This window comes from Manduca sexta, chromosome 25 (genome assembly GCF_014839805.1).
Source record: "Manduca sexta isolate Smith_Timp_Sample1 chromosome 25, JHU_Msex_v1.0, whole genome shotgun sequence".
Lineage (NCBI taxonomy): Eukaryota > Metazoa > Arthropoda > Insecta > Lepidoptera > Sphingidae > Manduca > Manduca sexta.
The window spans coordinates 14,652,259-14,667,489 of record NC_051139.1 but is presented as its reverse complement, the minus strand read 5'-3'; the positions used below and the strand labels follow the sequence as shown (position 1 = coordinate 14,667,489).

The 15,231-nt window shown below is 33.4% G+C and overlaps 2 protein-coding genes across 2 annotated transcripts; both read right to left on the bottom strand.

Moving 5' to 3' along the window:
* Positions 1 to 671: 671 nt before the first annotated feature.
* On the bottom strand, positions 672 to 9,702 carry LOC115448555 (protein RRNAD1). The gene is made up of 6 exons (XM_030176024.2): positions 9,470 to 9,702; positions 8,716 to 9,173; positions 8,111 to 8,525; positions 7,787 to 7,896; positions 2,301 to 2,488; positions 672 to 820 (listed from the first exon to the last, which is right to left on the bottom strand). The coding sequence occupies exons 1-6, from the start codon at positions 9,560 to 9,562 to the stop codon at positions 744 to 746; spliced, it is 1,341 nt and encodes a 446-aa protein (XP_030031884.1). The 5' UTR covers positions 9,563 to 9,702; the 3' UTR covers positions 672 to 743.
* A 288-nt stretch (positions 9,703 to 9,990) lies between these two features.
* On the bottom strand, positions 9,991 to 14,989 carry LOC115448549 (GPI mannosyltransferase 4). The gene is given in 6 exon segments (XM_030176011.2): positions 9,991 to 12,559; positions 12,850 to 12,992; positions 12,994 to 13,096; positions 13,098 to 13,252; positions 13,254 to 13,753; positions 14,561 to 14,989. Coding segments are annotated over 6 exon segments (1,926 nt in total). The 5' UTR covers positions 14,727 to 14,989; the 3' UTR covers positions 9,991 to 11,700.
* Positions 14,990 to 15,231: the final 242 nt, after the last annotated feature.

The window sequence follows — 15,231 nt, the reverse complement described above, 5'->3', positions numbered from 1 at the left end:
TTATACGCACCTGATCGCACGAACACGTGAAAGCATTTATATGTATAAATATCTCTAGGATAATTCGATGTTGTCAATATCAATTGTAGGTATAGTTCAAAAAGTATTATAATTTTAAGTGCCAGTAAAGTTTATAATACGTTACTCTCATTATATTGTAGGTAGTTCTGGAAATTAATACGTCTGCAAAATGTCATTAAAGCTGCACTGTGATTCAACTGCATTTTTAATAAGTCGTAGTAAATAAGTGTTTAATAATGATAACTACGTGTAGTACAATGTATTATGTACTTTCTGACATTGGGCACGGGCCTTTATCGAGATGACTTGCTTTATTCTTACACGCTGGCCTAGTACGGATTGGTCTATAGATTTTACAAATTCGAAAAATTGTAGGGACATATATCTATCGTTTCAGCTTGGCAAATTATTTGTAAAAGATAATTATGTTCTTTGAATAGAAAATTGCAAGGCTCGGAATGAGCAACAATGGGGTAAATACTTCAGTGCCCAATATCGACTATTTTCTAATGATTCCAACATAACGAAATCAAACATAGCCGTTCGATAAAACTTTCTAGAATATTAATTTATTAAATGATATCCATAAAATTCTTATTCTAAATAAATACTAACGAAGCAAGGAGTATTTATGTAATTATGTAAATCACTTATAGTATGAAAATAATTTATTAAGGATCACCAAATGCATTATTTACAAAGCACAGCACATTTAGCCACAATCATCTTCTCGCTATAATAATATGATTTCTTGGCGACAATTTTGGGTCAAACACCGGACGAATTTCACAAGACAGACCTGAAAAGTAAAATAAATTAGAATAATCCTCACATACATTTATTATATTACATAATAGTTTAAAGATTTAAGTTAATTCTGTGCGGTATTAAATAGAAAATGTCTTAAAATATCTATCAAACTTTCTATGTGACCTAATAATATATATTTCACTTGAGATCTGTTTAAGTTATATTTTAATGTTCATGCTGTATCCCATTTAAAATGATGTCTTTAAAATGAATTATCTTATAAACTCAAATATGCGTCTAGGTTATTGTAAAATAAATTCCCATTTATAATAATTTTAAAAAAATACTACACATTGTAATAATTATCAACCTATTTCGAAAACCATAATATTATACCTATCTACTTGCCTTTAGTATAAATATTTACATGTCTCTTCCCTAAAATATATTCTAGTTAGAACCTATTTGATCAAATTAATTCTATCTTCTAAGGTATAAAAAAGCTTTTTTATTTGAAATATTTTTTACTACTAAAAGGTGCATTTATTTTATCCCTACACATTTTAGTCATACTGTTGTAATATGATTTTGGGGTACCCCATCACATATTTAAAACATACAATAGTACTAAAAAGAAATTAAATTGATAAGTATATTGTCTTTTTTCAAATAAGGTCAGGGCGTCTTATTCCGTCTAGATAAAAGCACCGAAAACTCCTCTATTTACCTAAACCACCAAAGATAGTTGTCCTTCGATTAGAATGTCCGTGATAGCAAAAAGACGGTTTTGCCCCCATAGATGGAATGGGGCCCCCTATCTTTATATCCAGAGAAATAAAAGCCTAATCATATCATGGCGCAAGGCCAAATCTGACACAATTCCTATGAACAATTATTACTACTCCTAAACGTAGTTTAAGACAAATTCTGTCTTAAGAATAGTGATATTGGGAAATGTACCCTAACTTGGAATTAAGGGGGACCATAAACCACCAGAAGGTTAAATATTATGAAAGATCTTTGCTAGTCAACAGGGTACATGGCAAATGAGGAATTAACTTTATATTATAACCGTTATATCACTATTCTTAAAATAAGATGTGTATTGTAAAGTGCCAAATTGCTTAGAATTAAATAAGTATTAGTATAAATTGATGTTTCTAGTCAAACACTATTGTTGTTGTATGTAAATACAAGATATATTTATGTGTACCTAAATGTTGAATGTCTGTGTATTTTATTTTGTCTTTATAAATAAAGTGTTATAATATAAAATTGTTATTATAAATATCATGAAAAAAAAAATCACAAAAAATGTATCCTTCAAAAACTACTAAAAACCAAAAATTAATTTAACATAACATGTTTACGAGTGACCAATTTTGGAGTGACTAATTAAACTGAAACATTTACTTCATACAATTCTTAATATTTTTAAAGTTTCACCATCATGGCAACGGACAAGATTTTACATATCCAAAAAACATTACAAATGAGCACTACAAATTCTACATTAGAAATACATTTACCTTGTTCTAAAACATACAGGACCCTGTCAAGTAATATCAATGTCTCGACTAACGGCGCGACAGCTAGCCGTAGTGTGTACACCGTGACCACTCGACGCCACTGCTCCAGGTCAGAGGCGCCGCAAGACAGAGCCTCAGGTGTAAACAACATTGGCATGTTTAATTTCTCAACAGCTAATGTGCAGTACCTGAAATATAAAGTATCTATACTATTATATAAAGCTAAAGAGTTTGTTTGTTTGTTTGAACGCGCTAATCTCAGGAACTACCAGTCCAAATTGAAAAATTCTTTTTGCGTTGGATAGCCCTTTGTTCGTGGAGTGCTATAGGCTATATATCATCACGCTATACCCAATAGGAGCGGGGCAGTAATGGCTAATCTCAGGAACTACCGGTCCAAACCGAAAAAATCTTTTTGTGTTGGATAGCCCTTTGTTCGTGGAGTGCTATAAGGCTATATATCATCACGCTATGACCAATAGGAGCGGGGCAGTAATGACTAATCTCAGGAACTACCGGTTCGAACTGAAAAATTCTTTTTGTGTTGGATAGCTCTTTATAAGTGTAGTGCTATAGGCTATATATCATCACGCTATGACCAATAGGAGCGGAGCAGTAATGACTAATCTCAGGAACTACCGGTTCGAACTGAAAAATTCTTTTGTGTTGGATAGCTCTTTATTAGTGTAGTGCTATAGGCTATATATCATCACGCTATGACCAATAGGAGCGGAGCAGTAATGGCTAATCTCAGGAACTACCGGTTCAAACTGAAAATATATTTTTGTGTTGGATAGTTCTTTGTTCGTGGAGTACTATGGGGTATATATCATCACGCTATGACCAATAGGAGCGGAGCAGTAATGGCTAATCTCAGGAACTATCAGATCGAACTGAAAAAAATATTTTTGTGTTGGATAGCACTTTGTTCCTGGAGTGCTATAGGCTATATATGTTGAGGTTTGCATAGCGAAATACAAAGCCTTTTTAATAATGTTATGTAAACTGGCCGTGTAACAGTATGTATCTTTTGAATTATTGTATTTGGCTGTTATCGTTGTAATCGTCCAGGGCATATATCTTCGGAATGTCAATCAAAACCACAACATTTTAGTTATAATGTAGATGAGGAACTAACATCTTTAAATGTTTCAGATTTAGATGAATGTAATGTTGTTGATTCTCAAAAGCAGCGATGGGTATTGGACTCTGGTTGCACGTCCCATTTATGCAATGATGTACACAAATTTGGTGGTAACTTACTAGAAAGCAGAGGTAAATTGAAGCTAGCTACTAACATGAGCGCAGAAGTCCGAGGTAAGGGCGTAGTTAGACTATCGGCATTAAGTGACAATTCCGTAGGCACAATCGAGTTTAAGGACACACTCTATGTTCCGGATTTAAGAACCAATTTGGTTTCTGTAGCCAAAATTACTGAAAATGGTTACGATGTCAAATTCACTCGCGACTTAGCGTGGGTATTTGATAAAAATGGTCAAGTTAAGTTGACGGCATACCGTCAGGGTAACTTATATTGTCTTGAAGAATTTGAAGCTGCTAATGCCATAATTGAGCGCAATGTAAATCTACAATCTTGGCATAAACGTTTGGGACATCTGAATGGAAAGGATGTTGTCAAACTATTAGGAAAATTGGGTGAAAATGTGAATGTAAACGATATTAGCATGATACGTGACTGCGGGATTTGTGCTAAAGGTAAAATGTCTGCATTACCATTTGGTGAATCTAATGGTCCATGCAATGAAAAATTGCGAATCGTTTACTCTGACATTGTAGGCCCAATGAGATGTGAATCAAAGACGGGTGGTAAATATTTTATAACTTTTATCGACGATAGTACCCGCTGGTGCGAGATATATATTCTGAAATCTAAAAATAAAGCTCTAGATGCATTCAAACTGTACAAGAGTTATGTTGAAAATTTAACAGGATCGAAGATTAAATATTTTCAATCCAATAACGGCGGTGAATACTGTAACGCCGAATTTGAAGAGTTTCTGCAATCAGAAGGGATCATGAGGAGATTAACTGTAGCTCGGACACCACAGCAAAATGGAGTTGCTGAAAGGTTGAACCGAACGCTGGTCGAGATGGCTAGATGCATGCTTCTGGATTGCAAGTTACCTATGAGCTTTTGGGCTGAAGCCGTAGATACAGCATGTTACATAAGGAACCGCTGCCCCACTAGGAGTTTAGGTGGCGAAATCCCTTATGAAAAATGGTTCAACAAACCAGTCAAAATTCATTATCTACGTAAGTTTGGTGCAAAAGTATATGTACTTGATAAGAATCCAAGTAAGGATAAGTTCGCTTCTCGCGGAATATTAGGAATGTTTGTAAGGTATCCTAGGACATCAAAAGGATTTAGGGTGTGGATACCGGAACAGAGAAAGTTCATGATTTCTCGAGATATAAAATTCTATGAGACTGAAGAAATTGAAAATGAAATACTACAAGATGGATCAAATATCACTAATGATATTAAAAATATGGACTACAATGACAAGAAATTCATTGATATCATTTTTGATCGAAAGTCTGAGGCAAAAGAGAGTACGGAAAACTTTGCAATGCCCGAAACAAGAATATCTATGGAACCGGAAATGGTCACCGAAAGACTAGAGTCAATTGAGAAAGGAGATCCAGAAGAAATAGGTATAAGCTCGAAAACGCTTGAATGTGATACTCAAACAAGAGGTGTAGTACTGAACAGAGGTACCGGGAGACCGAAAGTGCTACGTATTGGCCGAGTAGGTCGTCCCAGAAAAGTTTATCAATCGGTGCAAATAGAACAGCCGGAAGGTATTGTGGAAACGGAACCAATACAAGTAGAAGAACCAGAACAGTCAATAGAAAATGAAGCTGAAGAAACTTTTGGAGACTGCATGGATTTTGCAGGTTCTGTGGAAATATCGCTAAAAGAGGCTCTTCAAGGAGACGAACGGTCAGCTTGGAAAGAAGCGATTCTATCTGAAATAAGGAGTCTGATACAAAAAGACACCTGGGATGTCGTTAGTAGACCGTCAAATAGAAATATTGTTGGCTGTCGATACGTTTTGACAACCAAGACAAATGTGGATAAATCAACTGTGAAAAAGGCAAGACTAGTTGCTCAAGGATTCAGTCAACGATTCGGAGTTGATTACGATAAAACGTTTGCGCCCGTAGCAAGGTTGGATACCATTAGACTATTGATGGCTTTATCTGTTGAGATGAATCTTGAGATTCATCAGGTAGACATTAATACGGCTTACTTAAATGGATATCTAGACGAAGAAATTTATATGCAAGTTCCAAAATTGTTGAAGGAATCGTTAATGAAACTGATATACAATGAGGGCGAGAAACCTTTGTAATTAAACGAGCTAAAGAAATGCTTGAAAGTTTGAACACTGGTGGCGACGTATGCTTGCTAAAAAATCCTTATACGGATTAAAACAAGCTGGTCGGCAATGGAATATAAGACTCGATAAGAAGTTAAAGGAAATGGGTTTAACACAAAGTCTAAATGAACCCTGTTTATATTTTAGAAAACAAGGTAACGAACATTTATTTGTACTTGTGTTTACAGATGATATTCTTATAGCGTCGGAAAAAGAAGAGCGCATAACTCGTTTTAAAAAATGAACTAAGGAAGGAGTTTGAATTAAAAGATTATGGTCAAGCAAAATATTTTTAGGAATTGACATCCGACGAACTGACAACGTCATTACATTGTCGCAAGAAGAATATTGTAAACAATTATTAACAAAATATAATATGCAAGATGCGAATAATATTAAAACACCTATGGAAATTAGTAATGGTAGTAAAATAGAACGATGTGATGATGAAAAGGCTAAGAATTGGCCATATCGAGAATTGATAGGCTCATTGATGTACCTAAGTGTTGCAACGAGGCCTGATATCACAAATTCTGTGGTGAAACTGGCACAATTCTGTAACAATCCTAAGCAAGAAAACTGGAAAGCGGCAAAACGGATTTTACGCTATTTGAAAGGAACAATAAACTACGGACTGGTGTATAAGAAAACTGGTGAGTTCGTGAAAGGATACTGCGATGCAGATTGGGGAGTTGTTCTATAGACAGACGGTCATTTTCGGGATATGTTTTACTTTAGCTGGTGCTGGCATCACGTGGATGTCGCGTAAACAACGAACTGTTGCTACATCCAGCTGCGAGGAGGAGTATGTCAGTCTTGCGGAAGCTGTTAAGGAAGGATTGTACCTACAAAGTTTACTCAACGAATTGGGGCTTGAAAGGTATGCGTCCATATCCCTTAATGCCGATAGTAGATCTGCGATTTTCCTTGCCCAAGATCCTGTGTTTCATGCTAGGAGCAAACACATCGATATTAAATATCATTTTGTTAGGAGGGTTCTAAAAGATAATAAAAGAATAAGTTTGGGACATGTAGCCACTACCGATATGATAGCAGATGTATTAACAAAACCGCTGCCTAGCATTAAACATTATAAATGTATAGACGGTATAGGTCTTAAATCTTGTTAAGATTTTTATACTTGCAGGATTTATTTATTTGTTTCATTTAATTTTAATTGAAGACTTTGTATTTGAGGGGGCGTGTTGAGGTTTGCATAGCGAAATACAAAGCCTTTTAATAATGTTATGTAAACTGGCCGTGTAACAGTATGTATCTTTTGAATTATTGTATTTGGAATGAAATAACAATGTACTGTTACTAAGCAATGTGTGCTAGTCTAATACGGTTGTCTAATGTGTTCACTCTATTGAAAATATAAGTTCCTATTCTACGGAAAACCTGGTTTACTTTCCACGCTTACTCTGCAAGGGCGACTCGAAGCCCAACAATATATCATCACGCTATGACCAATCGGAGCGGAGCAGTAATGAAACATGTTGCAAAAACGGGGAAAAATTATTAGTTTTGAGAGCTTCCGTTGCGTGCGCTGCGTAAACGATTAAAGTTATGCAACAATGATGTATGACGGGATTATTCCTCTTAAAAAGTTCTAAAAAAATATATTATAAAAACAAAAGTCCCCCGCTGCATCTGTCTGCCTGAATGTGTTAAACTCAAAAACTACCCAACGTATTAAGATGAAATTTGGTATGGAGACAGTTTGAGAGGCTCCCGGGAAACTACTACTTTTATAACGGAAAACTTTAGCCTGAAAAACTTTATAACGCGGGCGGAGCCGCGGGCAAAAGCTAGTTTTATGATATACAAAAACCTGGTCGCTTCATGGTTTAGATTTCATAAAGGTTTTTAGTGATTCAATAATGGTTACATAATTAAGACCATCTTTCGACAAATTAGATAACACTCAAGCTTAATAAAAGTCTACAAACCTAAAATATATGTTACTAGAAATAAAATCATATGCTCTCATATAAATTAGGTTCCTCACTTGTGGAACATGACAAAGTTAAGTACATTATTCTGCAAGCACACAAATGTAAAAATTTTAACATAGCTTACTTCTCAAAAGTCATTGTGTCTGAGTGCTTGACGCTCCTGACAGGAGAATGTTTTAGTTGTGGGTCATATGTAACAAGGATTCTCTCAAGTGCGGCCCTGTATGCATGAACCTGGAAATTGTGTTTTCATTCTATTTAAAAAAATATTACTATGCTTAATATGTGTTAGTTCTTAAATGCTGGCTATAAAATAAATCAAAAAATTTCGAAATACTGTAACAATATTTCAATAAAACACATTCCTATGGCAATTAGAATGCTTGTACAATTAATAGGAATTTATATAACTACCATGCTTTAACAGCAACTAAATATAAATATTCACCTTGAGATCTTCATAATTGCCTTTCATCAGCCTTTCAGCATATACCTCAATAGCATGACAAGCTATCTCTCGGCTTACATAGGAAAGGCCATGGTCCATTCCCCTGACATACTCACTCATTGGATACCCACAGTTTTCTCCTTCACATGTCAACTTCATAAAACAACAACCAACTAGACAAATAAACTTGACATGTTCATAAGCAGTAAAATGCCTTAGCAACAGAGGACCTAAGTCTCCACACGGGTGTAGACCAATAAGTCCATAGTTTTCCATTGTGCTGGCAAGGGGTAAGTGACATAACTGGTCGTGGCATGACAGGGTAACATTAAAATGTGTTGGACGGATCAGTTTCATAACTGCTTCTTTCGAAAGATGCTTGCTGGCTGTATATTCCAATTCTAAATCAAGTTTTCTGAAAAAAAGTTATTTGAATATATTTTTATCTTATGTTTTAGAATACAATGATTATGATTGACCAGTGTTAAATTTAATACAACATTGCAAATATTATAGAAATCAAAAGTTGTTTTCCTAGTTTTTTATTAAAAATTAATGTACTTTAAAACATTTAATTTTATTATATACATACCAATGGTACTGACCTAGCCTCTTCGGTCAGCATGCCCTGGCTCTCAATCCCAGCTGCATATACATCATGTTTATAAGCAAGCATCCGCACCAGATGTCCTACACCAGATCCAAAATCTATCACAGCATTACAATCTGTTTCTTTCGCAATATTTGTAACTACATCTGCCATTAAGCTTATCTCATGTCTTTTTTTTAATTTTACATGTTTCAAAAATAGATTTTTTAGCCTTGGATGACTTTTACATGTATCTGTGTTAGTACATTCACTGTCTGGTGTTATTTTGTAGTTACTATTTCTAGGTATGTTGAAAGCCTTTACTGAATTTATTAAAGCGAGAAACGATAGAGGAAATACATGATTTGATGGCTTTCCAGACAGAATTTTTCCTAATTCTTGCGGATCCAAGTTGTCAAAGTTTTCTTGCCATGATGAAGGTAACTTTTCCCAATGGTTGTCTACAAAAAAGTCCTGTAAACATTAAATAGTTTAATTAAGTAATGTACTTGCAATATGATTTAAGGAATATGGACAAAGGCATCAAGCAGCAAAATTAAATTGACCATAGTTTGTTAAATAATATTCTGTTATTTTGCTTTTCGTAAATGAATGAACAATGCATTATTATATTTATTACAACAGACAATTCCCCTGATTTATTTTTCAGAGCTTGATTTATTTCTACATTTTATGATGCATAGCTATATATTGTTAATTATAGTCATAAACAAAATAATTGAATATAAATTATGGATAGAAAAACTCACCAAAACATATAGATCTAACAGCCACTCGTACATTTTAATGACTTTTAAAGAGTTATTTATGTAATTTTTCACAGCTTGTTTTTGTGAATACATGCTGTTTCAGTTTTACCGCCTGCACGATACTTTTAATTCAGAGTTTTTGTTTTAATTAAACTTTATAAATACCTTTGTGACCACGTGTTTTGAATTTTGACAGTGTCAGTTTAAATTTAAATGTCATATTTTGTCAATTTGATCTTGACGTTTCGATCAGCTGTGTTCTGAGACCTGTGTATACGACTTGAACAGACTTAGGAATGCCCCTCGGCTGTTTGATTATTTACCGTCTTCTAAAGTAGGAAGAAAATAAACACATGTATGGTATATTTATTTTATTTTCAACAAAGTTAAGAATGTAGTTAATCACAAGATATTAAAAGCTTACGTGGAGCAAGTATAGAGGACTAGACAGCTGGAATATAATCAAATTATAAAGTCTAAAATTACATTCAAAATTTGATTCATTCAACATATAAAAACGCCTGACGTAAAGAAAATACACAAATACATTAATATAACAAAATATTTTGCTACCCACAATTTTTTATAAGGCCCCAAAGCATTCGGTTTTATCATTTACATTAAAAATCTTTTCAGTGTTATGCTATGTTATACTATGCAGCGCAACATAAACCAGCCCCGAGACAAGTTGTAGTACGAATAAATCGAATTAAACGTGCACGAAAAATGATAACTGTAATTAATCAATGCCACGTAATAATAGTTTTAATTTTTTTTACATCACATATTTTACCTGCCATTCGTATGGTTTTCTTATTCAAAAATAAACTCATCATCTTTTCCAGGGCCGGCTATGGGAAATATACTTAATAAGTACTTATATTATTGTAAATAGGTATTTAAACAAATATGACACTTATATAAATGTCTTTAAAATGAAGAACAACCTACAATAAATAAAAATGCCTCAGTGACAAAGTAGTAAAGTATTGCGCATTAGCAACATAATATGGAATATTTTATTTCTGATTTATTATATTTTAGTACCTAATAAGATTTAATGGTACACTTCACTAGTCAGAATAATATTTTCTCTTGTACCTATGTTAGAACAAAAAATGCTTATCAAATAATGAACATTTAAAAATCATTAATGAGATATCTTATAACAGAATATAAAATCACCAATGCATAAAAGATTTATACATTTTGAGCACAGAAATAAAATTTAATAATTAAACAAAGTCATACTTAAAAATAAGTAAACGTACAAAAAAGTCTTGGAAATGATTCATTGATATCACATAGGTACCTACATAATATTTGCCAAGCATTGTAACTTTTGAGATAAAAGTTGTGAATATCACCATAAAGTATATTTTGTTTTACGTTAGTTTTATCTATCTAAAAAGGTCACAATGTAGCATAAGTAATATATTTGAAACTGTCTTTTATTCAATAGCACTTACTACTTACTTAATTATCTTTTAAAATTAGTTCCAGATAATATTTACGTTTTATTATACCATTGGCATATGTTATCCATATACATAAGTATGTAGTATACTCATAATTATTCATACTGCAGTACTTAGGTACTGCAATAATTTTGAGTTAAAGTCCAAATCTAAACATAAGCGCTAGTTTCGGGATCGAAAACATTCTCATTTTGATACTATTTATGCTTATATAAATGCTTAGTAAAATCACACATAAGCCATTGTTACGAGCGTTGTTTCTTGTGAGGCGTCTATGGAAAATCGTAATTTAACTTTGAAGTCTTAAAATTAATTAAGATAAAGAATAATTACCACGATTATTTAGATTGATATAAAAAAAAAACAGTGTGACATGTATATTGTCTTTTACATTTAGATAAAATTAAAGCCTATAACGAAATCTGTACATATACTTAATAAATGATAAATATAACTGATAATATTACATGTATTATTATCCAATTAAATAACTATCATTTTGCAACTTAGAGCATGTATGGTTGCTAAATAATTTAAAAATATATAAGTCATTTTAATCAGCTGTTAATAATTTCAATGTGAGATTCACAATTACAGTATATAAGCCAAACACTCGATTATAATCGGAGGCCCAATATATCTTCGCTCCTTTTCACTATCTGGCATCTACCATTTAAAAAAAAAAACCAGAATTAAACTAAACACTAAAGAGCAAAACAAAATATAGCTGCTTATGTAGAAATAGCTGCGCACTTAGCGGTTGTAAGATGTAAAACTATGTACTCTGTACAACTTAAGGCAAAACCTTTTTAAAAAGCATAGGAATCTATCAAACAAATTCAGATCTATTGCATGAGACTCATTTTTATGAAAAATATCATTAGCCACACAAAACTGATCACGATTACTCGGAAAACTAGGTAACGCTTCCGAACAGAAATGCGGGTAGAACGAAAAATCTTCGACCAAATCGAAGTTACCGTATTTACTGGCTTCAGAACGAATTTCTTTTTCTAAAGAGCAAGGACTCGCTACATAAAATCTGTACGGCTTTTTATTTTTATGTAACAAACTTTCAGCATTAGAAAGGTCTTTATCTATCTTCACTAAAAGATCTTTAACTGGGAGGGATCCAAATCTATGTATAAAAGTGGTGGGGACTAATCTATATTTGTGTCCCGTCTTTTTATCTTTCCATACTATACTCGTACTTTCTAATTGCAGTAAATAACTTGGCAGACTATAGCTGTGTGTTATAATAACATGGGTGTGCATACCATAATTTGCCTTAATTTCTCGATGCAGGCTATTCGCCAGAGGATATATGCCTCCCTGATGAATGAATCCGTAGAATATTGAGAATAGTATGTTGAGAATATACCACATGCTTTTTAACATTACTTTAAGTTTTCTTGTGCTTGGCGCGTCGCTTTCGTTAGGGTGGAGATGATTCCCGTAGAGGTAGACCAGGGGCACCAAGACGGGTATAATGAACCTTGGCTCCTGGTGGGGGAAGAGCGACAGTAACGCCACTGGAATGATCAGGGAGAACAGCATTAGACCAGTGATGCTCTGGATTCGCGGGAGTTTTTTGTACTGGCCTCGGATGAACCTGAAATACGATATTAATTTTAAGGACTTGTCGCTAGTGGTGACTAGCAGAAAATAAGGTTTATTAACACAGTACGAGTTACTAAGCAGGTAGTGTGCGAATCCTGTCATGAAATTAGCTCGCATAAAATTAGCTCCATTTACGTTAATTAATCAGATAGTAAGTAACATGTATACTGCTATTAAACATCAGGTTAATATTATAAGACTACAGGCATACAACACTTGGTATATAGTCTATGCGAACTGGAAGGCAGCTCGATAGCCGTTAGTAACCAAACCATTACTAACCTGTACACATTGACGGACAGTGTTATAAGAGCCAGCACTCCCAGAACATTGAAGAGCAGCGGCACGTTAACCGCTAGGTGAAGCCACCGTGGATGCAGACCATGTTCCGTCAAATTCTTATCAGTGTTATATCTCAGGAAATTCCAATGGAGTCACAACCCAATTGTCCCAGGATATCTTTAATGACTCAATATCAGCCATAGTGAGGTACCCATAGTACCCAGAGTCAATTAATATTAGCAACAGCAATAGGCGCACCACTTAATATGAACAATAGTATTCTATAATGAAAATCCTTAAACCCAACAATCTTAGACCCTAAACCTCGCTGCAACCAGAAAAAACAGGCGTTCATTCCTATAAATACCACAGCAGATATTAACATTACATGATTGAACGAATGAAGCTGGTAAATGAGTGCTCAGTTTAAAAATCTTTACTTTGTCAACGGCATTTGTAGCTGCCTTATATTTTTCTTTTAAAAATTCACTATGGTATATTACATTGTCCGATTTGAACATGCACTTGGCCACTAAGTATAAGAGAATTGAGAAGAAAATCATTTCAAATGCATTTGAAAAGCTTCTGCAGCAGTACACTAGGACTATGTATGAACTTGCAAATATAGTCAGTCTGTTTCTGAAATTTTGACCATATAATACACAAATTCTGTATAAACAGTAGTCATTGATAAGAGATAATAGGCAGATAAATACTCGTGGTATAACAAGAAGATAGTATGGTGTTCTGAGATCTATATTTAAATAGTGTTTTGTGAATGGGTTTGTGAGTCTTATGAGATGTAGTGGTGGACCAAATATCATCTTTGGGACAAATATATTCCTAATAGGAAAATTTGGGTTGAACTCCCATGTTCTAGCCACATCAACAGTAAGGATGTCACCTGAAAAAATACCCATATATGACTAATTAAAAAATAGCTAAATAAAAAATTTTTTATTAAACACCATCAAGCTATGACAGAACCCTTGTAGAACTGTTTAGATTTATATTATTATTTTTTATGAATACGCTCCAAAATGTGTCTTCATAATGTTTTATTGCCATTCAAAAAGATGAATAGTTTTACTTTTGTTTATTTATTTTCTCACAACTATGATTAGAATAATGTAGCACTATAGCTACTTGATATTTCTTATAAAAAGGAAATGAAATATTTATATTATAATTTTATTCTCCTGTGTCCTTAAATTTGTTAAATATTCTAATTACATTGTCAAAATAGTCGCAAACTATTTTCTAAAAAATATCTTATCCGTGTTAATAGCATTTGTCAACAATTCAAATTTGTTTGACCAGGTAATCTTATCACTACACATGACAGTTTACACAAGATAGTTTGAGATGTAAACAAATATTAGTTTATACATATTACTGTATAAAAAACTAATCTTTTATCACCTATTGACAAGTTACTCAAGCTGTGATTTCATTCTATGAAGGAGTCTAAGTTCCATGCTAAGGAAGAAAACACCTTATACTTAAAAAAACTTTATTATTAACTTTTCTAATATCAGTAGTAATTAAAATATTGGAGTGCGTTATTAAAATCGTACCACATATAGAAAATGCTCCAAATTCGCCCCTGTCTCATCAGGGGTCATAAAATAGATCGATGATTCTTAGTTATAATACTCGGGAATATTGCCTATCTCAGATACAGATATCATTGTAAAAATATTGTTTTTACCTGCCATGACCTCCACATTTTGGAAAAACTCATCTGGATGTATATATCCGCGCTGCGGCAGAATAGTTAGCACAAATCTTATTCCTACTAGCAGCCAGTACGACAACGGAAGTCTTACGGGATTTCTGAATGAAATCGCCTTTAGTATGTCAGTTTTTAGAAACATGGCACTATTTCAATTTTACACGGTAGATAAATTTGAATTTGGAATTAGAAAGCAGTATTTTCTTTGGTTCACAACATCGTGTTGTTTTGTTTTTGACACTTTCGTTTGACAGTAGCAATTGACATTTCGATTTTTAACGCTGGAGGTCAACAAAACTAGTGGGACGATAAAATATAAATTACGCAGGACATTTATTGAAAACCTATGTGCTATTAGGGTTTATCCATGATGTTTTTTTTTCAAATAATGATTTCTTATGATCACGCGAATGGAAATAAAATTAATTTTCTGCCGACGTTTCGAAGCCTGTCGCATTTATAGACTTTTTTTGCTTATACTTTAACGAGGATATAATAAAATAAAAAGTATATATTTTTATACCCATTATCATATGCCGATTGCCGGGACATTTTTAGGACTGCATGATAACTAATTTGCGATTTAGTTTAATTAACGAATTGCATCTACTCTAAGAAATGTGTTTAATAGTTTTTTCAATGTGTAT

Bases quoted from the DNA above. Each gene is read 5' to 3' on its own strand.
- LOC115448555 (XM_030176024.2), bottom strand. From the start codon at position 9,562: ATGTATTCACAAAAACAAGCTGTGAAAAATTACATAAATAACTCTTTA. The intron at 9,174-9,469 runs GTGAGTTTTTCT...TAATGTTTACAG, and splicing joins TGTTAGATCTATATGTTTTG to GACTTTTTTGTAGACAACCA. The intron at 2,489-7,786 runs GTAAGCTATGTT...TTTATATTTCAG, and splicing joins GACACAATGACTTTTGAGAA to GTACTGCACATTAGCTGTTG.